The sequence below is a fragment of the Beta vulgaris genome, chromosome 8 (assembly GCF_026745355.1).
Source record: "Beta vulgaris subsp. vulgaris cultivar EL10 chromosome 8, EL10.2, whole genome shotgun sequence".
Taxonomy (NCBI): Eukaryota; Viridiplantae; Streptophyta; class Magnoliopsida; order Caryophyllales; family Amaranthaceae; genus Beta; species Beta vulgaris.
The window spans coordinates 44,672,035-44,698,802 of NC_079209.1; the positions used below are offsets into that span (position 1 = coordinate 44,672,035).

General features: G+C 34.6%; 1 protein-coding gene and 1 pseudogene across 1 annotated transcript in view; one reads left to right on the forward strand and one right to left on the reverse strand.

Annotated features, from left to right (window-relative positions):
* Positions 1-17,844: 17,844 nt before the first annotated feature.
* On the reverse strand, positions 17,845-19,409 carry LOC125492735 (glutathione S-transferase T3-like; annotated as a pseudogene).
* Positions 19,410-19,842: 433 nt separating this feature from the next.
* The window catches only part of LOC104908375 (ABC transporter B family member 25, mitochondrial), a 33,840-nt gene continuing 26,914 nt past the window's right edge, over positions 19,843-26,768 (forward strand). The window contains exon 1 of the mRNA XM_010697495.4: positions 19,843-20,224. Coding sequence (XP_010695797.2) covers positions 19,991-20,224 — 234 coding nt within the window. The 5' untranslated portion in view covers positions 19,843-19,990. The remainder of the gene's footprint in view (positions 20,225-26,768) is intronic.

The following is a 26,768-nucleotide window of genomic DNA, read 5'->3' on the forward strand; positions in this document are numbered from 1 at the left end:
GAATATACAAAATAGAACATGTAGTCATTGACAATAGAACATACGAAATAGAACATTCTTCTCATAAGAATAGAACATGTAGCCATTGACAATATAACATTGAGTTTATAGAATAAAACATTCTTCGCATAAGAATATCTAGGTCATGACAATAGAACATAAGAAATAGAACATGTAGCCATTCGGAATAGAACATATGAAATAGAACATTCAGTTTACAAAATAGAACATATGAAAGAGAACATTCAGTTTACAAAATTTGAACATATTAGGTCATGAAAATAGAACATGTAGCCATTGACAATAGAACATACGAAATAGAACATTCCGTTTACAAAATAGAACATATGATTTAGAACATCGAGGGCATGAAAATAGAACATGAAAGAAAACTTCAAATCACAAAATTTGAATTTATTAAATAGGACATCTAGGTCATGAAAATAGAACATTTTTTCCATCAAAACTGAACATAAGAATTAAGACGGTAGAACTTACACTTCAGTTTCTTTCGTAGAAGATGCAGATTGTGTTTGAGATATTGAAGTTTGTTTTCTGTTCATTTGCAACGAATTCTCATGAATATTTTCAGTAAATTATAATGTTAATTCGAAAGTAAAATCAAACCTAAAATTCAAGATGATCATGAATGTGTTATACCTCTTTGTTCTGACATATTGTTGTTCAATTTGCTTCTTTGATTGATCTTCCATTTTGTAGAATTTGTTGAATTTCGTTTTTGTGAGAGAAAGTGAGAGAACTGTCAGTTTTTTTTAGAGAGAAAGTGAGAGAAAATCGTGGTTTGTGGAAGTTGGTTGTGGAAGTGAGAGAAGTTGGAATTTCAAATGAGTTTGGGGGTTTTAATATGTTGATTTCTGTCTTTGTTTTTTCGCGCAAAAAAATGTTCTATATTGTTTAGCTAAATGTTCTATTATATATGTAGAGTTTTTAATATCTGCGTTTTATTTGTTTTTATTTGCGTTTTATCCGGGAGCACGGTCGACGGATTACTCATAGATGATCTCCTTCAATGATGAGATGAGAGATATCCAAGGAGAGGGCAGCCTTAATCCCTTCCCTAAGGGCCCAAGCCTCGACTTGAACTATAAACACATGAGAGCCTAAAGCTCAACCACTAGCAAGAAGCATATCACTCACATTGTTTCGAATGACAAAACCAAAGGAAGCAGTACCATTGCTGACCTTAGACCCATCAGAATTCAGTTTGAAAAAACTAGGGGGAGGGAGAGACCAAATAAGGTTCCCGGACCTGGGAGCTTTAGGGGCATTATTCTTAGAAACAAGAGAAAGGGAGGGATGCTCAAAGTCTTCACAATTTGTATCAATCCAGCTAAAAAAAAACTTATTAATTTGAAAATTAGCTCGGCGGGGAGTAATGCCTTCATCATTAAAAATAACTCTATTTCTAAAAATCAAATAAACCACCAGACAAAAGAGAATTTGCTAATATAATTAGACGAAGAAACAGACTTATAGAAGTTGAGCCAAACACGAAAAATGACTATATTAGAAAAATCAAAGTCGTAAGGAAGAAGAGTCCAATCTCCACTAGCATGGAGACAGGCAAAAGTGTCTAACATAAAAGGGCACTCAAAACACATATGATTAAAAGATTTCGGGGCATTACTATAAGGAATACACTGCCTAGGGAGAAAAATCTTACACTTTTCAAGTATATCCTTAATGGGAATCCCATTATGACAAGCTTTCCACAACAAGTTTTTAATCATAGAAGGGATGCTAAGCTTCCAAATCCAATTAAAATCCACCTTTTCAAAATTAGGGTTTAGTAGCTCTTGTGCTAACAAGTAGCCAGACTTGACAGAATATTCTCCATTAGCTATTAACCCTCAAATTAAGGTATCAGACTATGGGTTAGACAGAAGGAAAGACAGAGAAATTGCAGAGACAATATGAAGAGGGAGAAGGGAATTTAATTTAGCTTTATCCCAGTTGCCATGACTATCAATAACCTCACTAACTTTAAAATTCTTTCAAGAAATAGGAGGTTGAATGATACTTTTAAGGGGATATTGGAAGATCCAATTGTGATCCCACAAAATAATATCCTTTCCATTACCTACCAGCCACCTGAGACCTTTCTTAAAAAGCGACGCAAACTCATAAGTTTTTTTCCATTACCAAGATGCCATCGAAGAAACCTTATGAATCATTATGTTTTGACTCTTGCTATATTTTTTTTTAAACAAATTAACCTATAGGTTAGAAGAATTATGAATAATCTTCCAAAGAAGCTTCATCTAGAGAGTTATATTATTGATAGCTGCTATAGGAATACCAAGACCACCATATTGTTTTGGAAGACAAAATTTATCCCATCCTATAAGGTTAGCAGACTTGTTTGAAACATCTGTGTTCCAAAGGAAATTTCTATGAGTTATCCAAAGAGGTCAGAACCTTTTTAGGAAGATAGAAACTCTGCATTTGAAAATTAGCTTTAGTAGCTAAATTGGATTGGATTAAAAGCGTTCGTCCAACTTGGGAAAGTGAATTAGCTTTCCACTTTGGAAGCTGATTAATAGTCTTAGAAAGACTTTCCCAAAAATTTCTTTAGTAACCCTAGAGTCAATAATCGGACAACCCAAATAGTCACCCAAATCATTTGTCTAATTCATACCCAAAATAGTTGCAAAGTTTGATTTAGCAAGATCTGAAACATTAGGAGAGCATTGGAACCCAGATTTGTGAAAATTAACTAATTACGTAGACATAGAGCAATATTTATCTAAAATATCCTTAGAGCATAGACAATGGTTGATCCAAAAATTTGGATCATTAATTATTTTAATATTTCCTCTCTCTTCCACTCACTTATAATCTATCATTAATTTTTATGCTTTTTTTACCCACAACGGATGATGTACGATGTTGGGCTTTTTAACCATTGGATTGCTTTTCTTAATACCATTAGATTGTTGCCAACTCCCCATGCATGGAGCCTACCAGTTATTCTCTTTCATGAGTTTTGACTATGATCCAACAATGAGCAGATCATTGTAATGATCTGATCATCCTTATCTCCCTCCTCTTTTTCTCTCTCCTAATTCTTTATAATATTTTTCTCCCTCTCTCCTCATGATCTAGCTTGTAGATCATCCAATGGGCTCACTCTTAATAATCGTAAAACTATGATGATTAGCTTTAGAAAAAATCGTAGTATCATCTGCAAAGGTGAGGAAAGGGATTCTCATTCCTGATTTACCAACACAGACTCCTATTAGTTTTTCTTTCTGAGAGCTGGCAAAGGAGATTTGTCTGGCGAGAAGTTTTGCACAGAAAATAAATAAGTACAGAGATAGAGGGTCTCCTTGGCAAATACCACGAGATGCTCGCCCCTAGAATGCCATTAACTAACACAGAAAAGGATGGGGAAGAGATACAAGACTTAATCTAATTAACCTATTAAGAGCAAAACCTAGTTTTCTCAAAGTAATCAAGATATAATTTCATTCCAGCCTATCGTAGGCTTTTTCCATATCTAATTTAATGGATTTTTCCCATAACAATTTTGAGACGATTAGTAATAATTTTTGTAATGATCTTATAGATAGTAGAGCATAGATAATAGGATGGAAGTGATTTGCACATGAAGGGTTGTCTATTTTAGGGATTAAGGCAAGAATAGTATGATTAATCTCCTTTAACATATTTCCAGAGTGAAAGAAAGCTTTAACAGCTCTCACAACTGAAATACCTACTAAAGTCCAATATTTCTTGAAGAAAAAATGGGAAAAACCATCTGGTCCAGGAGATTTATCCGGTGCTAATTATAACATCCTTAGTTTCATCATACAAAACGTCATTAGTTAAAAGTTGGTTATCTTCATCAGAGATTATAGAGGGGGGGGGGGAATAGCAAAGTTAACTTGTTCATTGAACGAACACCCCGATTTCGAGACAAATCAGCAAGAAAACTCACGAGTAATTTTTTGGGCTATGTTAGAAGGCGACCTAATAATTTGATTATCAAAAGTTGTGAATTCTTTAATCTGATTCTTATTTCTTCTAATGAATGCATGAGCATGATAATAACTAGTGTTTGCATCACCTAAATGAAGATATTTAGCTTTACTCTTTTGCTTCCAATACTCTCTACTAAAAGAAAGGAGATATTCCCGTTTTCTTAAAAAACGATCTTGACTTAATTGAAGCATGGAGCACAAAGGATTAGAAATGAGTTGGCCTTGAATACTTTCAAATTTCTTGTCAACTATATGAATTTGACGAAAGATATTCCCAAATTAAGAATGATTCCAACGCTTGGAATTATCCTTCAAAAGCTTACATTTTTCACAAGGTTAAACATATGTGAACCATTAAACTTGGTACACAATGTTTTTTTAACTAACTTATCATAATCTTTAGATAAACTCCACATTTTTGCAAATCTAAAAGGAGGTGCTTTATTCATAGATAACAAAGATAAATCAAGCATTACTTGACAATGACCCGAAGATGTAAACGAGTGATGTTTTATTTTTGCTTGGGAAAAAACATCAAACTAAGTAGTGTTAGACACACCTTTATCTAACCTTTTCAATATGTTATTAGGCCTAGCCCTTTTCTTTCTCCAAGTGAAACCTAGAGCCCATAAATGAAATTTCAACACTAGAGGCTTGGTTTAACAAATTTTGCATATGTTGAACTCTACTAGAGTTAAAAGGAGCTCCTCCCAACTTATCTAGCTCACAACTTATTTAATTGAAATCTCCAAGAATTAGAAAGGGAGAGTTCAGACCATTAATATATAAAATTAACTCTTTCCAAAATTCAGATTTGTGTTCTTTTCTAGTAGGAGCATAAATGAAAATGGCAATAAAAGAAACATTTTTATTAAGAAATAGATAGAGCAAGAAATGAAACGAGAGAATTTGTATATAACAACTAAATTGAACAGATTATAGATACAATCTTCCCATAGTAACCATACACTGCCTGCTAAACCAAAGGTAGGGATATAATCAAAGTGATGAAACCCACATTGATTAGCTATGATCAACGAGGAGGGAGATTGAGTTTTGACTTCACAAAGCATCATAATTTTAACCTGATTGCTAGCACAAAAATCTCGAACATCGGTCAAAGCATTTTTCTTAGAGACCCTTCTAAGATTCCAAAAATATATGATCACAATTATTTAGCAAAAAGAAACACAATGTCCAATAACTTGCAGGGGGCTGAAAAAGGATTCTGAATAATAATATGCTAAGCGGTTTAAGAACCCATATAGACTTGGAGAAATCTCTAACATTTTTGTATGAATTAATAACTACGTACCTGATTCAATCTCACATTTGTATGAAGTAGAGATTGACACTAAAAAGGAGTTTATCTTTGCAAACATTACAGAAAATTGTAATATTATACCATAAGAGAAGATGCTAAAGACTGATTCAGACCAACAATTTTTATCAACTAGAACAACTCTTACTCCAAACAGGAAAGACATAGCCTCAAATAAAATTTCCGTATGGCAAACTGGCCAAACTTCATAAACATCCACATAAACTTCTGAAAGAGACGGCAATAATAAGTACCACACAGATGAAATACATGCAAGGTTAATTCAATAATAATTAGCAAGTGCTCATGGAGATTTTTCTTGACATAGATTTGGCATAAGAAATAGCCAAAGCCTTCTATAGGTAAAGAAAGAGAAGAACAAGCTTCTCCATTCCAATAGCTTCTGGGCCTAGAATGGAATAAATTAATAAGTTCTTGAAAGAGATGAACAAAATCAGCATTATATCATACCAAAAAGGCTTGACTAAGATTCTACAATTATTAGATAAATGGATTATAAAATATTCCAATCTCTTATTTGAACAAAAGGCCAGGCCAGATGTGTAGAACATCATACTTTTGCAATGGAAGTTAGATGATTGTAGTCTAACAAAAGGAAGATACAAAAAAGTATCTTCCCACTAGCTGCACCAACTTGGACTTTAATGAGAAAATGAAAATTACCAACACACAACAGATCACCATCACCCACCAAAATACCAATACTTAGCACCGAATGAACAGGGACTTTCGAATAAGGAAATTCACTCGCACTAAATGACGAATAAAAAACCCAATCATAACAACACAACATGAACCCACCAGCAACCTAACAGAGGGAACCAAAGAAACCAACACCATAGACGACAACAATTGACCCACACCAAGAATTGAAAGAGGAACCCGATTCGAGAAACCTCGAAAAACCCTAGTCATGAATCGAACTTTGAATTTGAATGGAAGGAAAAAAAATCCTTTAATCCAATCAAAAGATTGGACCTGAAATCCTAGAAGGAAGAGAAATGATTTAATTGCACTATGGCAAACACATGATTGAGAAATTTTTTTGAGCATTATCGAACTTATTTTGGGGAAAAATTTTGGGTTGATTTGAGAAAATAGTTGAGAAATGTATTCTGAAAATTACTGCTAGTATTGTTAATAGAAAATTGGTAACAATAACTAAGAAAAATTTGGCATTTTTTATGGCATCAAGATTGAATTGAGATAGTTTTGGGTGGCTAGGGTTGTGCGATAGTGAATTAGGGCTTTTTCCTTCTTTATTTTCTCTCTCTCTGTATGAAATGTACTATGAGTATGTGATCCTTATGTGATTATTAATGTGAATATCTATTCATGCGTGAATATATGATTGTTATGGTTCATAGTGTGTGAACTTAATGTTTTGTTGATGCGATCTTGTATGATCAAATCAAATGTTGCCTTCCTAGAGAATGACATGTAAGTTATGTTTCAAAACCTAAAGTAGAGTTACTAACCTTGTTCCTATAGTGCCAGGTCTGTTCCTCTCATGGGAACAGAACCAAGTTCCTTTGAGAATTCACCACGAACTTAATTAAGCTTTTACTCAACCTTAACAAGAAGATTAATAAATACCCTAATGTATTCTAATCTTCATTCCATGCTTGATTTTTCATCTCTCGAACATCTTTATCGATCTTGATTAATTCTCCGCTTTAATCTTCAATCAATTATTCTCTTAGCTCGAGCATGAATTACCTTGCAACAACATAAATAAAATATACTATGTCTTTTGTGGTTAGGTCATCTTCAAAACTCAAGGGTCAATAATTTCCCCCTTTTTGAAGATGACAACAAAAGGCATATACTAAAAATATAAAAATAATACACATAAGTCATATAAAAATAATTTTAACAAAGTATGTTGTTGTATAATATGAGCACTATAAGAGGGGTGTGAATTATAGTGAGAGAATAAGCTATACTTTTTGCGGAATTAAAAGTAAACTTGGGAACAAATAATGGGAACACGAGAGATTTTACGAGGAAAAACTTCCTTGGCCTAGTAGGAAGAAACAACCTCGACCACAAGGGATTTTAAACAACTTTCCACTATAATAGGCCAACACAACTCAGATTACAACCTATTACTTTTCTCTCGATTCTCAACTTAAGTCACTCAACTCAAGTTCCCAACGACAGTTCCCAACAACTGACGTTTTCTCTCAAACTTCACTCGAAGTTCCTTTCTCTTTCTCTTTCTCTTTCTCTTGCTTCACTCAAAAAGCTTTCTCACACTTATAAGAGTTCACTCAAACCCTTTTTCTCAAAAATACACTTTATAAAATAATGGAAGAGTAATAAACTCGATTAATGTAAGTATGAATTCTCTTAAGGAAAAGGCACTGACACTTTAGATAACTTAAGACAAATTAACTAAGTCAGACACACTTTTGCTCAAATGAATTAGGCGCCTATTTATAGACAATTAAGACAAGACATGTTCTCCACTAATTTAGACCATTATCACATGTTCTCCATGATGTTTAATTAATTAATTAAAATAAATTAATTATTCCATGTCATGTAAAGCATCCACTAATCCACTACTTCACTTCATAGAAGCAGTAACACATTACGTGGTTTTTACAAACTTGGAGATTAATTAAACTTATTTAATTAAATAAATACTTGGAGGATAATTAACTTAAGCCACTAAATCCACTAACTACATAAAACGTGTAGCTGTAGACTTTAGGCGTGCAATCTAGATTTTTAGGAAATAAATAAATAAAATACTTTAGCTAGTTTTTAGGAAAAATATCTTTTTCAAAATCTTTTATAAAACCGGAAAATAGTTTTTATAATTTAAAAATCCGAAACATTTAAAAACCGGAAATATTAAATTTTCGAAAACTAAATCTTTTAAATAAAATATAAAAGATAAAATATATATTTTTAAAAAGATAATATTTGAAAATCAGTTAATTTAAAATCAGAAAATCTTTTTAAAATCTTTTCCTAACAAACTTAAACTAACTTCCTAAAATAATGGATCTTAGTCAATATATCCCTAAAAACTCTAACAACTATATTCGGCACAGATTTCACTTAGGCGCACAATATTAGAGTCACTTAGGAGTTCCTAAATTAGTTTTAAGTCTTGTTCCCTAATCTTTAAGTCTTGTTCCTTAACCTTGTTTCTATAGTGCCAGGTCTGTTCCTTTCATGGGAACAGAACCAAGTTCCTTTGAGAATTCACCACAAACGTAATTAAGCTTTTACTCAACCTTAACAAGAAGATTAATAAATACCCTAATGTATTCTAATCTTCGTTCCATGCTTGATTCTTCATCTCTCGAACATCTTTACTTCGATCTTGATTAATTCTCTGCTTTAATCTTCAATCAAGTATTCTCTTAGCTCGAGCATGAATTACCTTGCAATAACATAAATAAAATATACTATGTCTTTTGTGGTTAGGTCATCTTCAAAACTCAAGGGTCAACATATGTAACCAAGTTAAATTAAGTATTATAGACTCGTTTATTTTATTTTGTAAAGTAGAAATATGAGAACATAATCCATGACAAAAAAATTTACTCTGATTGCCTTTATCTTTCCCCCTTTGGCATCTTCAAAAACATTAATCCACAATTTCTAAAAGATGAATATTATCTACTAAAAACATCACACCACCAAACTTGTGAGTAACAATTTGTTAGTATAAGCAAATAAAGCATTCAACTCTCAAAAACCGCAATCCAAGAATATTAGCCATTCATGTAGACGCACACATGCAAAAAGATCAAACTTAGAATTAGCAAATTAATAAGTTCCATTGTAGCATGATTAAAGGAGAAGGATAGAAAAGACAAATATTAAACAAAGTTCATGTTCCCACACACAAAAACAAACTAAACTAGAAAGGTTTATGATTTAGGAGAGGGAGGTTGTTCGACTTCTTCTACCACATCATGAAGCTTAGCCATCACTTCTTGATGATTTTCGGCCAATGTATCATTTCCCTTGAGCACAATGTCTTCCAACTTCAACAATCTAGAGTTCATTGCTTGAAGGGAGGAAGAAAGCTCATCAAGCCGAGCCATGATCACTTGTTGTCCGTCCAAGGCTTTGTCAACTTTGTGCATTACCCCTTTTACCAACCCATTTAAATCCTTAGCTTCCGTAGCAAACTCCATCACTGTTTCCGAATGACCCATAACCAAGGAGAACAAAGAATCCAATCTTCTAGCATGAGCTAGAGTATATGTAGAGCCAATGGTAGGATTTTGAGAAGACGAGGGAGCAGTTTAAGAAGGATTGGGTGCAGCTGTTTGTTCCTTAGGTTTGGGAACAACAAGTTGTTCCTCTGGAATGGGAACAACACCTGTTTTCATTTTTCTTTTCTTTTTCTTTTTCCACTTTTTCATTTTTCTTCTCTCCAACTTCTTTTTCTTCTTCTTCTTATTCTTCGTCCACTTCATCATACTCATCATCATCCTCATCATCATCAAGGTAGCCCTTCCCTTGATAACTTCTCCATTCACAACACAAACATTCAAGTTATTCAAGGCACGCACATTCAACATATTTCCCGTGATAACCAATGGACTGAGTTCCCGAAATTTTCACATTAACTTAAGTAGAATTTCGGTTACAAAGCTCCATATCCAACAACAAATCCATTTTCAATGCAATGACTCAATGTGTTGAATCATTAAAGAGGAAATTTATGTGTTTTGAGAGGCTAAACAATGAATTAAATAAATCCAACATGCTAACTTGAGCACGTTTGAAAGACGAGGCAATAAGCTTTCTTAGGATGTAATAAAATTTTTGGTAGGGAGAAAGAAGATTATGATCAAGAAATGTTTTTCCCTTTTGACCACCATTTAACAATCAATTGATCAAAAGAGATGTCCGAAAATGGATAGACCACGTTGTTCTTGAAATAAACATCAGTTCCTCTCACGGGAACACCAAGCAATTTACCCAAATTTTAGCATTAAAATCTATTTGAGTTCCTTTACCAAGTGGAACAATTTCCTTCTTCATCCATGGAAAAGTTTTCACAAAATTCATCCATATTTAGGAATAAACTATTTCCATAACATTCACAAAAGATTCTCCCAACCTTGAAACTTAATCATATTGAGCAATTGACGAAAATTTACTCTTTTCACCAAGAAACATCAATAAAAAGTCCATGACATACCTAGATGCCGTGGATTTTTTCGAGCAACTCGTTGTTCCTCTCTCGGGAACATCGATTCCCCCTCACTTGTTGCATGGTTCTTCAACCTCCATTTCAACGTTTTTCATTTCTTCCTTTTCCTTAGAATTCTGATGAAGAATTGGAGAAATATCCATGGTGTAGGTGATTCAATTTTAGTAGGAGAAGGAGAGGGTTTTTCGGCTTTGTGGGAGGAGAGAGAGTGAGAAGTGTTTTTGGATTCATATTTGTGGAGTATTTTCGGTTTTATGAGAAGGAAGAAAAATTTTGTTTTGTTTTAAGGAAAGAATAAATAATATAAAACCGTGTATGTACACGTTTTTGAAAAAAAATCTTCTATCTAAAAAAAATATCTTCAACTAACTTGAGAGATATAAGGAAAAATCAGATTTTTAGGAAATAAAATCTGAACAGAATATTTTTTGGTTTCGAATTTTAAAAGAAAAAAATCTAACTCTAATACGCTGGGAACAACGCTTTGGGAACATGAATGGAAACAAAGAAATTTTGCTACTTTGGAACACCATTAATTCTTTTAATCCTTGTCATCACTTAAGGCATAAAATTGTCTTATGGACAATAAGGGGAATATTATTGGACATTGGTGAGCAGTTTTCAGATATTTTTACTTATACAATGAAATAATCATATAAGATTGTGATGTATTTAAGCAAATAAAACATCAAATGCACATCCAGACATAATGCCAAAGAATTAACACAAAGGGGAATATGTAGCAATCATTTCAACTTGATTAAGCCAAGTTCAAGTCTCAATTTCTCAAACCTATCTCTATTTAAGGGTTTGTCAAATGTCTGCAATTTGACGTTCAGTCTCACAGAATTCCATTTTAATAAGACCCTTTTCAACATTATCTTTCAGAAAGTGATGCCTAATATGGATGTGTTTGACTCTTGAATGATCACGGGATCTTTAGAAATACTAATAGCACTAGTATTATCACAATAGATGGGAACACATTCAAAGTAATTCCATAGTCACGTAGTTGTTGTTTTATCCATAGCATTTGGGAACAACATGCTGCTGCAACATATTCAGCCTCGTCTGTAGATAAAGCAACTGTGTTTTGCTTCTTGGTGCTCCAAGAAACTAAACTATGACTAAGGAACTGAACCATACCTGATGTACTCTTCTATTGACCAGATCTCCTGCATAGTCAGCATCCGCAAATCCTTTCAATTCAAAGGTATCACTTCTCGAATAGAATAGGCTTAAATCATCTGTTCCCTTGAGGTATCTTAGGATTCTCTTCACAGCTGTGAGATGAGATTCCTTTGGATTGGCTTGAAACCTTGCACATAACCTACACTGAAAGCAATATCAGGACGACTTGCAGTTAGATATAGTAATGAGCCAATCATACCTCGATACTTGGTTTGATCCACACTTGTTCCTATAGAATCTTCATCCAATCTGGTTGAATTCCCATAGGTGTATGATTACTTTGGATGCTTCCAAACCATACTTTTTCAATAGTTCCTTTATGTACTTTTGTTGATGGATGTAGATTCCTTCTTCTGTTTGCTTGATTTGCAACCCCAAGAAGAAGTTGAGCTCACCCATCATACTCATTTCAAATTCTTTACTCATGAGATTAGCAAAGTCCTTGCACAAAGATTCATTAGTGCACCAAATATAATATCATCAACATATATTTGAACAACTAATAAATGTTTTCCTTTTGATTTTAAAAACAAGGTTCGATCCAATTTTCCTCTTTTAAACTCATTTTCAAGAAGGAACTTAGAAAGTCTTTCATACCATGCTCTTGGAGCTTGCTTTAACCCATAAAGAGCTTTGTCAAGCTTAAAGACATGATTAGGAAATTCTTTATTTCAAAACCTGGAGGTTGTTCTACAAATACCTCCTCATTAAGATAACCATTTAGAAAAGCACATTTTACATCCATTTGATACAATTTAAAACCCATGAAGGCAGCAAAGCTATGAAATTCTAATTGCTTCCAATCTTGCAACTGGAGCAAAAGTTTCTTCATAATCAATGCCTTCCTGTTGATTGTATCCTTTCACAACTAACCTGGCCTTGTTTCTTATTATGTTCCGAACTCATCTAATTTGTTTCAAACACCCACTTTAAACCAATAACCTTGTTATGTTTAGGTTAGGTTCAAGGTGCCAAACTTTGTTTCTTTCAAATTGATGAAGTTCATCCTGCATTGCTACGATCCAATCAGCATCAGTGAGAGCTTCTTCATGATTCCTAGGTTCCAACATAGAAAGAAAAGCATGAAAAGCACAAAAGTTTTTCAATTGAGATCTCGTTTGAGTTCCCTTATTTATGTCACTGATTATTAGTTCCACAGGATGGGAACGATGAGTTTTCCAAGGCTTTGGTTGGAAATCCTGGATGGAAACTTGGTTTCCTTGATCATCTTCATTTCCCTGTACTTGGGAACCAGGTTCAACAATAGTGGATTCATTCACTAGTGATCATCACTAGTTCTCTTCTTCCTCATTGGGAACAGGAACAGGATGTTGTTCCCTTGGCTTTGTTCCCATGACTTCGTCTTCCAAAGTCTCATCAATAAGACTTAGATCTTTTGTCAATCCTATTTCGAAGTCATCTTCAACCTGTGTGCTTGCATCAAATTTATCTGTTTCATCAAAAATAACATGCACACTTTCTTCTACACATAGACCTTTTATTATACACTCTATAAGCCTTGCTACTAGAAGAATATCCTAAGAATACAGCTTCTTCACTTCTAGCATCAAATTTTCCAAATTTTGTTTCCCATTATTATGAACAAAACATTTACATCCAAATGTTCTGAAATATGTAATATTGGGCTTTTTACCAAAATACAGCTCATAGGAGTTTTATTTAATAAAGGTCTTACCATGGCTCGATTTATAATATGACAAGCAGTATTCACAGCTTCTGCCCAAAATTTTTAGGAAGACCACTAGCTATCAACATAGTCCTAGCCATTCTTCTAGTGTTCTATTCTTCCTTTCAACAACACCATTTTGTTGAGGTGTTCTAGGGGCGAGAAATTGTGATCTAATCCTTGTCTCTGCTAAAGTCATCGAACTTAAATTTTCAAATCCTTTCCATGGTCGGATCTAAGGTAGTAACTTATGACCACTCAAATTTTGAACTTTCTTTGCAAAGACAAGGAACTCATCATAAGTCTCGTCCTTGCTAGAAAGAAAAATAACCCAAGTAAATCTAGAGAAGTCATCTACAATTACAAAACATATTTCTTTCCACTCCTACTTTGTATCCTCATAGGTCCACATAAATCCATATGATTAACTCTAAAGGTCTTGTGGTACTTACCAATTCTTGGACTTGAAAGAGGACCTAACATGCTTACCTTTTGCGCATGCATCACAACATGATCTAAATGAAACTTAGTAGAGGGTAAACCTAAAACTAGTTCTTTAGAACGCAGTTTGTCAAGAAGAAAAGCTAGCATGACCTAGACGCTTGTGCCATAAAATGAATCATCATCAATAACACTAAGGCATGTGAATTTGTTTTTGGGAACAAGGTTGAGATCCACAACATATGTGTTCCCTTTCCTTGTTCCTTCCAAAATGATATCCTTTGTGCTATTGTTGACAATTAAACATTTTTCACTATTAAACTTCACACAGTTCCCTCTATCACAGAATTGGGAAATACTTAACAAGTTATGCTTTAATCCATCAACTAGAAACACTTATCTATGGAATGTGACGATGACTTACCAACCTTTCCCATGGCAACTATGTTACCTTTCTTGTTGTCACCAAAAGTCACACTTCCACCATTATAGGCTGAGAGTGAGAGAAATCTTGATTTATCTCCAGTCATATGCTTAGAACAACCACTGTCTAGGTACCATGTGTTGTTCCCCCTCACTCCAACCTGCAAGAAAACTAATTGTTAGAGTTAGGAACCCAATCTTTCTTGGGTTCCTTTCCTTCAGGAACAATAGATTTCTTTTTCCAAATTACTCTACTTGTTTCCAAGTTCTCATTATGCGACCAAGTCTTTTAGGACAAGAGTTCCTAAAATGACCAGTGTTCCCACAAAACATACAAACTTTATCACTTGGTAAATCAACTCTCTTTTTAGGTTTTTCAAATTTCTTTTTGTGATTAAAACCAAGACCTTCAGTTCGTTTTGTTTGAGGGTTCTTAATCCAGTTTGGAATAGGTAGCATTTTCTTTTCATTTCTCATTTGGTGCAGTTCCCCTACAAGTTCATTATTTTCAATTTCCAAAAATGAAACATGATTTTTCAATTCGTTTATTTCAGATTTGAAACTTTGCAAGGGAACTGACTTAATGTCAAATGAACTTACTTCAGGAACAAACTCTTTTAGTTGTGATAACTCAAGACTTAACAAGTAGTTCTCTTTTTTAAGATTTTCGAAATCCTCTTTTAATTTAAGATTTTTGTCAAACAATCGAAAAATCTTTTCTCAATATCAATTCGAACACTTTTAAGCCAAGAGGTATGTTCCTTTGCTACACTTAAAGCATGTTGACATTGTTTTAGTTTAATGGTCTCATCTTTGCAATCATTTACAGCGTCAACAATAAACTCAAATAATTTTTCTTTACTTAAAGAATTAAGACGAGTTTTGATGGTGTCTAGACTTGCCTCAAGAGATTCAATCTCTTCATCAGATTCGGAATTGTCAAGAGCCATAAGACAGAAGTTTGCAGTCTCCTCATTTGGTTGAGGATCATCTTCTTCTCGAGTCAGAGTCTCCCCATGCAGCAACCATAGCTTTCTTCATGTCAGATCGAGTATAGGAGTTTTTGTATTCTTGTTCCTATCTCTGCTCTCGTTCCCTTCCTTTGCCTTTTTCTTGTTCCCATTGGGGACAATCCTTGATGAAGTGCTCAGAACTGCCACACTTATGACAAACAAGTTTGTTAGAATATTTCTTATTCTTACCTTTGTAATCTCCATTCTTCATGTTCCTAAACATTCTTTTGAATTTTCGGACCATGAGAACGGATTCTTCTTCATCAGTTTCTGAGTCTTCATCTTCATCAGCTTTTAAGGCAATCGATTTTTGCTTGGACATGTCTCCATTCTCATTGTCCAATTGCAACTCATGAGTCAAGGGAACCAGCAAGTTGTTCCAAATTGAACTTAGTAAAGTCCTTAGTTTCCTGTAAGGCAGTTACCTTAGCCATCCAACGATCCCTAGGAAGGCTCCTTAGGACCTTTCGTACCTGTTCCTCAGATGTAATCACTTTACCAAGAGATGTTAGCTCATTAATAATATTAGTAAAGCGTGTAAACATGTCTTGGATAGACTCTTTTGATTTCATTTGAAAAAGTTCATATTGGTTCATCAAAAGATCTATTTTTGATCTCTTAACTTCACTCGTACCTTCATGAGTGACTTCAAGAAGATCCCAAATTTGTTTTGCGGTTTTACATCCCATGACACGATTGTGTTCATGAGGCCAAGACCACAATGAAGCATTTTATAGCAAGAGCATTAATTTCCATCTTTTCGAAATCAGCTTTATCAAAATCAGATATAGATTTAGGAATTACCTCATTCTTGTCATTAGTGGTAGTGACTTCAAAATCACCTACCTCTATGACTCTCCATACCTGGTAATTGTCGGCTTTGATAAAGATCTCCATTCTGTTCTTCCAGTAAGTGTAAAACTTACCATTGAACATTGGTGGCCTCTGCGTAGAGTACCCTTCTTCCAGTTTCTCTCTAGTATTCATATTTTTCAAGATCTTGAACTCAACAGGGTTTCCTGAATATTAGAGTTCCCGCTCTGATACCAATTGTTGTATAATATGAGCACTATAAGAGGGGGGTGAATTATAGTGAGAGAATAAGCTATACTTTTTGCGGAATTAAAAGTAAACTTGGGAACAAACAATGGGAACACGAGAGATTTTACGAGGAAAAACTTCCTAGGCCTAGTAGGAAGAAACAACCTCGACCACAAGGGATTTTAAACAACTTTCCACTATAATAGGCCAAAACAACTCTGATTACAACCTATTACTTTTCTCTCGATTCTCAACTTAAGTCACTCAACTCAAGTTCCCAACGACAGTTCCCAACAACTGACGTTTCTCTCAAACTTCACTCGAAGTTTCTCTTTCTCTTTCTCTTGCTTCACTCAAAGCTTTCTCACACTTACAAGAGTTCACTCAAACCCTTTTTCTCAAAAATACACTTTATAAAAAATGGATGAGTAATAAACTCGATTAATGTAAGTATGAATTCTCTTAAGGAAAAGGCACTGACACTTTAGATAACTTAAGACAAATTAACTAAGTCAGACACATTTTCTCAAATGAATTAGGCGCCTATTTATAGACAATTAAGACAAGACATTTTCCACTAATTAACCATTATCACATGTTCTCCATGATGTTTAATTAATTAATTAAATTAAATTAATTATTCCATGTCATGTAAAGCATCCACTAATCCACTACTTCACTTCATAGAAGCAGTAACAATTACGTGGTTTTCAAACTTGGAGATAATTAAACTTATTTAATTAATTAAATACTTGGAGGATAATTAACTTAAGCCACTAAATCCACTAATACAAACGTGTAGCAGTAATTTAGGCTGCAATCAATTTTAGGAAATAAATAAATAAAAATTTTAGCTAGTTTTTAGGAAAAATATCTTTTTCAAAATCTTTTATAAAACCGGAAAAACAGTTTTATGTTTAAAATCAGAAACATTTAAAAACCGAAAATATTAACTTTTCGAAAACCAAATCTTTTAAATAAAATATAAAAGATAAATATAAAAAAGATAAATTTGAAAATCAGTTAATTTAAAATCAGAAAATCTTTTTAAAATCTTTTCCTAACAAACTTAAACTAATTCCTAAAATATGGATCTTAGTCAAATATCCCTAAAAACTCTAACAACTATATTGGGCACAAATTACTTAGGCGCACAATATTAGTACTTAGAGTTCCTAAATTAGTTTTAAGTCTTGTTCCCTAATTTTAAGTCTTGTTCCTAAGCCTTGTTCCTATAGTGCCAGGTCTGTTCCTTTCATGGGAACAGAACCAAGTTCCTTTGAGAATTCACCACGAACTGAATTACTCAACCTTAACAAGAAGATTAATAAATACCCTAATGTATTCTAATCTTCATTCCATGCTTGATTCTTCATCTCTCGAACATCTTTACTTCGATCTTGATTAATTCTCCGCTTTAATCTTCAATCAAGTATTCTCTTAGCTCGAGCATGAATTACCTTGCAACAACATAAATAAAATACACTATGTCTTTTGTGGTTAGGTCATCTTCAAAACTCAAGGGTCAACATTGTCTGACCAGCCACCCCTTTGAGCTTAGACTTCGCTTTCTTAGTACCATAGAGACGTGGGTCCACTTCACCTCCTTCAGCACTAGTAGGTGTCTCGGGCATTGAGTCGCTTCCATAAACTCTTGTCCTCTTACCGCTTCCTCCGCTTTCAGGTGAATCAACATTTTCTTGTGGATCTTTGGGGCGACCACGTCGACTTGCCATTGATTTTATAACTATTGACCTCCATTTCCGAAACTTCCTCAACATTTTCCAAGCATGTTCGAGGATGAACCTACCATTTTTCCTACGACGCAATGCATGAGCTTCTCTCAGAACATCATCATTGTTTTGACCACTCTTCTTTCTTGCAAGAGCTTTATCATAAAATGCAGCCCACCTTAAAACCCGTGGAGCAATTCTACTCCAACGACCTTTCACCATATCATCATTTCTTGGAGCAATTTCTGTTGGGTTTGCTATTCTTCCTTCCTCGAAAGCTTCCCAAACTTTTTCCTAGAAGACATTTTTCTTTTGGTACGTCCCACTCACCTTGTTAAGAGAAGTGTTCATAAATGCGGAGACCAGGATTTCATCTTCAACTTGATCCCAAGCCCTCTTACCACAAGAACTTGTTGCTTGGATAAGTGGGTTTTGTGATTGAACGAGTTGTCTTTGCGGTGGTTGCTGAGATTGATTACCTGATACTAATTGCGAAAATGATTGAGTTCCCTGAACAAACTCATCATCATCATCAGAATCATCATCTTGATGGTATTGACCAACATAATCACCACCTTCTTCGTATTCACCACCATCATCATCAATATCATTGTTCGGAGATGCATCTTCTTGGTATTGAGAAAATCCATAATTAGGATCAAGTTGACGATATGAAAGGTTGGCATTTTCAGATGGAGATTCATGGTAGAGGTATCATATTGAGGAGAAGCATTTTGAGAATTTTCTCCCCTTTGATTGGTATTTATCTGAGAGGGTTGACGATATTTTGATTGATTTTGAGAAGGTTGGTGATAATTTGACTGATTTTGAGAGCTATTTGGTTTTTTGAGCGATTTTGGTGTTGATTTCTTATATAATTAGGATGATTAGGATCCATAATTATAAGAATTTGAAAATAAAGAGCAATGGAAGAAGAGTTAGAACAAAGAGAAGAAATTAGTGAAGATGGAGAAAATTTAGTGTGCCCAAAATATAGCAAAATGGGTCTCTATTATAGATCTCGAAAACTAGAGCCGTTGGTTTTTTTTTTGATTTATATTTTTTTAAAATATAACCGTTGTAAAATTTACAACGGTTATATTTTAAAAAACCAATAAGAAGCTGACACTTGGCGTGCGTGACAAATGTCACGCTGCAGTTGGCGCTGACACGCGTGTCAGCGAGCTTTTTTTTTTGCATCACCCAGCAGCAAAACGCTGCGTTTTTCTGCTGGGTGAGGCAAAAAAAATTAGTGGAATGCTGACCAAGCAGTGGGTCCCACTCCCACGCCTGATCACCATTTCACTCACCCCATCCCATTTGTTTGCCCCAATCACTCCCATTCAACACATGATCTTTTTTCCAATTGTGATTAAGACCCTTTTTTTCTCAATCATCTCATGATTCTTTATTTTCAAGCATGGTTAATGATGCTCTAAGTTAATTAAATTGTTGAAAAATTAAGTTGTTGAGAAATTAAGTAATGACATTTCTATAAATAAAAAGAATTTTTTTTTCCAATTTGAGCTATGTTGAACTTATTATGACATTTAATGAAATGAGAAATGTTGCACTTATTTTGAAACGGGAAAGTATTTTTTTATTATTTATAAACATGACATTTTATTTATTAACTAATGAAGTTAAATACATTACAATTCGAAAACAATTGTTCCAAATAATAATTAGGAGGTGGAAAAAAATCCCTAGTTACAACACTATCATCATCCATGACGGATTGACGGCAGGAAGTCTTTTACAACTCCGGAAGCAGAAAATTTTGACTATTAGAATTGGAGCCTGGAGGGAGGAACAGTTATTTATCTTTTCTAGAGGTACTTCTTGTTTTAAAAGAGGGGATATAGAGCTCATATTCTCATAATAATATCTCGCTTATGACCGAAGCTGTTTTGGAGGTGGACTAATGACAATGTGGAGGTCATCTTCTACTCTAACAACATATGTTACGCGCACACTTACTTCACCGGCGATGTCTCGCCGCCATTTCATCGCATCTTTTACCGGCTCCAGCGCATACTTTTGCGGCTCTCCTTCATCTTACTCTCCTTTGATGTCACCGACGATTTTCACTCGACACGCCGTCGTTTCGTCTTCCGGCAGCATTTTCCGGCACAACATCTCCTTAAATTCCGATAAGGTTCTTTCTCTCTCCTTTGACTTTGGTAATTCTCGTTGTTTGAACTTTCCTGAGAAATTGCGGCACGGTTGAATTTGTTTATGCAGCTCAGTTGAAATTGTCAATTTTTGTTGATTGTTTTTTTGGAAATCAAAGTTAGGTTAATTTAGTGTTCAAAGTTGTGATTTGATACTTGAATCTATCTGTTAATGTATTCTAATTATTGGTCAGTTGGTACTTCTGATTCTTGGTTGTCTGCGTTGAAGCTGCTGGTTTTAATAAAGGTGTATCTAGAAAATCAAGCAGATTGAAATTGGGAAATGTTATTTGGTTGGCTAAGTGAAATTGTAGGATTGCTGAGTTATCAGGATGGTTTAGTTTTCATGATGCGAGGAAGAGACATGGTTTGTCCATGTGAGAGTTCATCTTTACAATGTAGTAGTTTACCGGTTCAGCTGGGTGTCAGACATCGTGTTCAAGTACGGTTGTGGATGTCAACATCGTGTTCAAGTATGTTTGTGGATGGCAACATGAATTTGAGGGTGGAACATAGTTGACCTTTTCTTTTTCCTGACCATCTTTTGTGGTTGAAACTTTGATTACGAGCACAATATAATGCATTGTAAATAAGAAGATGGAATTTTGGTTTCAAAGATCATGCAATAATTATAGAATGTGGTAGTGGGAGACGGTGCTGAATTGGACTACTTTAAATTGTCATTTTGAGACGTAGAGAGAGAGAGGAGTGCCCCTTATCGTGGGAAGGATGTAATGAATTGAGATACGGACATGATGTTCCGAAGTCATTCTAGTCCTTCTATATATATATAGATATATATGTCTGATTTCCCATCTATGTCTTTCTTTTAAGGGTTTGTTCTCTTCACTTAACTTATTTTCTTAGAACTTTTTTTTCCCTTAACTTTTCTTCTAAATTTTTCTTATTTTTTTGTTTTGAACTTTTCTTATTATTTCTGGAAATCTTATAAGCAAAAATAAGGTAAAGAGAACAAACCCAAAGAGTTCTTTGCCGTTTTCCTCGAGCTACTCTATGTGCTTGTATGGTTCACCATTATCACTTATTAGGCTCCAAGAAACCGAATCGATTACATACTCTATTTCTAGTTTGGTGCAAGACCTCCTTAATTCATTACCATTACTTGTAGTTTGTTACTTTCCCTTCCCCCTCAAGTGACAAAATCTATATCATTGTGGTAAGTATTATCATCCCTTTCCATTCCATGGCTTGAACCAAAGTAAAGATAACAATTTGATTTCATTTCTTTCCCGTTCCATGGCTTGAATCAAAGAAGCACTCTAGAGTTAAGCATATATTAAGAGACTAAAGTTTGCTTTTTTTTCACCTTTAAGGGACTATAGTTTTTTCCTTCACCTCTGTTGTTAGTTTTCCGGCAACTTAATCACTATTTAACCCACATGAGTATTTGAAGTACAATTAAAAAAGAAATATAAATTGCAAGTCAAAAACAACCATTTGAAGCACAGAGCTTGATATAAGGTCATTATAAAAGCTCTTTAAACATCAATAGAGCTCAAAACATCTCTCTTTTAACAAAAAGCTCTTCTGCTCAAGCCCTCTTTAATCCAAATTATCTTCTTCCATCTTCTTATCTTCAATCCTGTTTAATTTAAATAAAAAACGTGGTTAAGTTGCACACCATGAATAACCAACAAGTTATTTTGTTATTGTGACAAGATAGCTAAAAAAAGGGTTTCAAAGAAAACAGTGAGAAATCCATTTATGAGATTTTATATTTGTGAGCATTTTAGGACAAGGAAAGGGTGTAATTATTTTGATTGGATTGATAATCCACATCCAATTGAACTTAGGAACAAAATGGTTGCTTATAAGAGGAGCAAGATGCAATTAGAAGATGAAGTGGAGGAGTTCAAGCATAAGTTGAAGAAATGGAGATTTCTCTTATCATTAGTAATTCTAACATCAATTTTTGTTTTCATGTTCAAGTAATTAGAATCATGTACTAATTATGCTATGATTGTACTTACTTACCTTGTACTTGGTTAATATTGAAAAACTGTGTTGGTCTCTTGTGTAATTAACCCATTTGATCCAATTGTGTTGAGTTTGATGCTTTGGTTGACTTACTCCCGATGGTATTGATGAACTGTGTAGTAGAAAAATCACGTTAAAAAGCTTGTATTACTAATGGCTTGAAATTAAACAATTAAGTGAACATTTTCTTAATGAAATCTAACCTTTGCTTGCCTATGAAAACCACTTGGATAAGTGTACACTCCAACACCTTTGTTGTGTGGAGCAATCAAGCATTGGGATTGTTGTGTTCAAGGCTTTACTGGTGTTGTTGAGACATGATTCTTTTGCTTCTTTTTCTTCGTGGGTGTTGTTGTAGGTTGCTTGGGAACTTTTATGCAACCTGGCTGCTTTGACGGGGTAACACATTTCCTTTTGTTGTGCCCGACCTCCCTACATCTGTTTGTTTGACCTTTCCTTGACAACCTACAAGCATCAACCTCCCCCAAAGATGGCTTTCTTTTTAGAATAGGTCTGTTGTAGATTTTCTTCAATGAAGGTGCTTCAATTGGTGGGTAAGATGATTGTGGCCATGGTTGTGGTCATTTAAAGGTTCTAAGGGATATTAATAAGCTTTTAGGTAATATTGCTTACTAAAATAGGTTGATACGTAATGCTCAGGAAGTTCATTGCCTTCCATATTGCAGCAACGACATGGCGGCAAGGCACACCACTAATCTACCATGTATTACAACTACATGTTTTGTTAGCAAACTCACCACATACCTAGTATGTGTTGCTCCTTTTATCACACCATATGAGAAGTGGCCATCCCAGAACGCATCCAAATCCTAGCATCTAACATAGATTCTTCTAGCTTAGCTTGAATTCTAGGACAGATATCAATATCTTTCTTCAATATATAATCTCTCCATTAAACCTTCTCTAATGTCCTATGGCATTGTAATTTTTGGTTTGTGGCTTTGTGCCTTGATGAAAAAATATAAGCATTAAACACTTCATTCATATTATTATCTGTACTGTCACAGTGGGGTATGGTTGTGAAGAAAGCACTTACCCATTTCTTGTGGTTTATCTTCCTCAAATCCTTTTGTGCAAACTGATATGTTTGCAAAGTGCTTCATATTAGCCTCAAACTCATTTTCAGTAGTGCTTTTTGCAACCTTCCAAAAGGCCCTTCTATATTGTAAATCACCTCCAAATACTTGTCTAAAGTTGCAATAAACGTGTCTTGCACAACATCTTGTTTGTGCCCTTGGCCACATGAGTGACGCTGCCTTTAGAATCCCTTTTTGGTGATGAGACATGATTGTATATCCCCACCCACCCATCAGATGTGCCAAGGTCATCAACTAAAAGTTGTTGGAACCAACTCCAAGTATTAGTGTCCTCAACTTCCACACATGCCCATGCTATATGGAACATCTGGTTGTTTCCATCCCTCCCAACAACTACCAACAGTTGGCCACCAAATGGCCCTTTCAGAAAACATCCATCTATGCCAAAGAAAGGTCGACAACCAACTGAAAATCCCCTCGTAAGTGCATCAAAACACAAGTATAGTATTTGAATCACACCACCGTTCGTGCTGAATTTGATTGTGTTATTTGGATTAGACCTTTTGATCTCTACAACATATCTGTGAAGCAGCAGACCATATTGCTCCTTATACTCAAAGTATTAAATTTTGAGCTTCTCTCCTTGCCTTGAGAGCTAGCCACAATGGTGCTTTGATTCCCAATTCAAACCATATAGTTTCTACTATTTCTTGACATTTCATATACAGATTCACTTTGAATTGGAATGCTATGTGCTTAAAATCCAATATGCTCTCATCTTTTTTTTAACTCTTGCTAGGCTTCCGCAGTTATGTTGAGGCACAAGAGTCTTTACAACTAGATGACCTTTACCTTTAACAAGAAAATTCCATATGTAGAACAAACACTTCTTTTCTGCACACTTTGCCCCAAGTCTCTTTGCATCATTCTTGGTGTAGTCCACATCGCTTCTAATTGAGAGACAATAATCTGCATCTTCAAATTGTTGGCCCAAAAAAAGGACATTATTTTTGTATCAAGCCGACAACTAAGCCCTTAGCATGACCGCTTTTCTGTGATTTTTTGTTATTGTAGTTGGCCAGCAAATGCCTACAATCATCCTCATCCTCTGATGTAAGAGGACTTTGAAAGTCAGAATAGTCATCCTCATAGTCACTCCCCAAATCATCAATTGTTTCCTTCCTTTCTGCTAACCTGTTCAAACTTTCTAACTCTTCTTGGTATGCTCTCTCTTCTTTTCTTTCACATTTTGTTCTCTCCCTAGCATCTCTGACTTCACCATCTTCATTATCAGATACATCCTCATCGTAGTCTATGACATCATTTACCTCACTCTCATATTCTAACACCTCCCCTTCTTGATCACTATCTTCAAGTTTGCATCATTACTCTCCTGCTCCACAGTCAAGTCTTGAATTTCATCTCCAGAAGAAAGAATTTCAACCACCGTTTCTAACATACAACTAACCTAACCAAAGGATGCATGCTTGTATTTAAGAATGTTTTCCTCATGCTCATGTTCCGTGAAAACCTCTAACATCCTACAGTTGGTTAAGAAACTCAAGAAATTCCCAAATGTATCATCATCATAACCTACCATCCTAACTTGACAATCGAGATTATTCACAGGCTCACAATAATGGAGCTTCACAATGTCATTATAACCCAAAGAATCAATCACAACTTTCAAATACAAAGGATCAAAGTAAGAGGGAAGATCATTAATGACCTTTACACAACCACCTTCATTTGTCAATCCAAACTTATGTATCCTTTTTACCCCATGGTGTAATATTATAGTCATGGGAATATCCATATCTGCAAGCAAATTAGTGGTAGGGATATCACGATAAGCAAATTTTCTAAATAGAATTCAAAATATATAAAATTAAGTACACTTACATGAATATAAATTCACTTACATACATAATAAAAAATAGGTACATAATTTGAAAGATAACAAAATATATAAGATCTTCAAACACAAACCTACACTCTATAATCTTGTTTAACATAATTTTGAACATTTGCAAAGTCATTGAAAGTTTAGATTGTTAGTAAAAGTATAGTGTGACGTTCAACGATACATGATCATTCATCATTAAATCCTGATAACAATATCAATCCTATTGCAATTTTGTACTTTCTTTTACTTTGTATAATGTAATTAATAACAATATTGGCTACTTGCTCCTTTCTTTTACATTGTTAACCGCGTGATCGAACCCTAATATTCATCCCCAAATTAGCAACAATGCATGATTAACATCCAAAACCCAAAACGAACAACAATACAACATAAAAAAAACACAAATTTCGACTAAAATAATGTGAAAATTTTAATTTTCAGTTCAACATAAAACACTAAACCCCATGTTTTACCCATAGAAGAAATCAATTGAATTTCATGAAAAACACCTCCGGGCAAACAAGTGACTTTTGCATATAAAACTGTAGATCTTGATGGCCTTAGGTAGTTAGCGCACTGGTACTTGAAACATGGCATTGTCTAGGACTTGGGATATCTATGGGATCTTAACTCAATACCTAATTTTGTTAAAGTAGTTCACTAGTGTAATCGTGAACAATATACAAGTTTGCATGCTCTAGAACATAGTCCTCCTTTGTCGGGGGGAGTCGAGTACATTAGGTAACAAGTTAAGCTTGAATACTAGCTAAAGGACTTGAATTTAGGGAAGTCATTTCAAGCACTGGTACATTTCCAAGTGTCAACAAGAATATCTTATGAAAAATTTCCATTCCGTTGTCCATAATGGTGCGTCGAAGTGTCCATATCCATGTCGGATGCTTGAGGTAAATTGAAGAATCCACATAATGTAATATCCAAGCGTCTACACGAATGCTGTTTTGGAAAGTCAAAGATGAGGCTTTTGAGGAGTGGGCATATGAGGTTGCCCGAGTAAAATGATGCTAATTGAAAGCTTATAGGAAGGCTACCTTGTAGTAACATGTAATTTTGTAAGTGACTTAAGTATAAGCCAAGTGCTTTTTTTTTTCTGAATATTTGAAATTCATTGTTGAATGACAATGTTAGTGTAATTCTTAACTTATATACAAAAAGGATAAATGAGTATTATCTCTAACCGGAAATAGTAAAAGCCCTTAGTATTTGTGATGTCTATAGATTAATCACTACGTGTGAAATGGAGGTTAGGGTTGGTTATCTCGATTGTTAATGGTTCACGCTTATAATTTACTTGCATGTCTTTCTTCATTAAAAGGTGGCTCACTACCTTGGGAACTAGTTGTTTCCTTTGCTTAGGGAGTCGTGGGTGTGCCCCTCTTGAGATTGCTGATGTTTTTGGGGATTTGGGAACCAAAAGTGACTTTGTCTTGGTACATTTCTTTTATGTAAATTTGCGGTGTATTTGGTCTGAGATAAGCTTCATATATAGTACATATTTAAGAGCAACATTATCGGTGGTCTTGCTTTTGCAGGGAGAAACTTAAT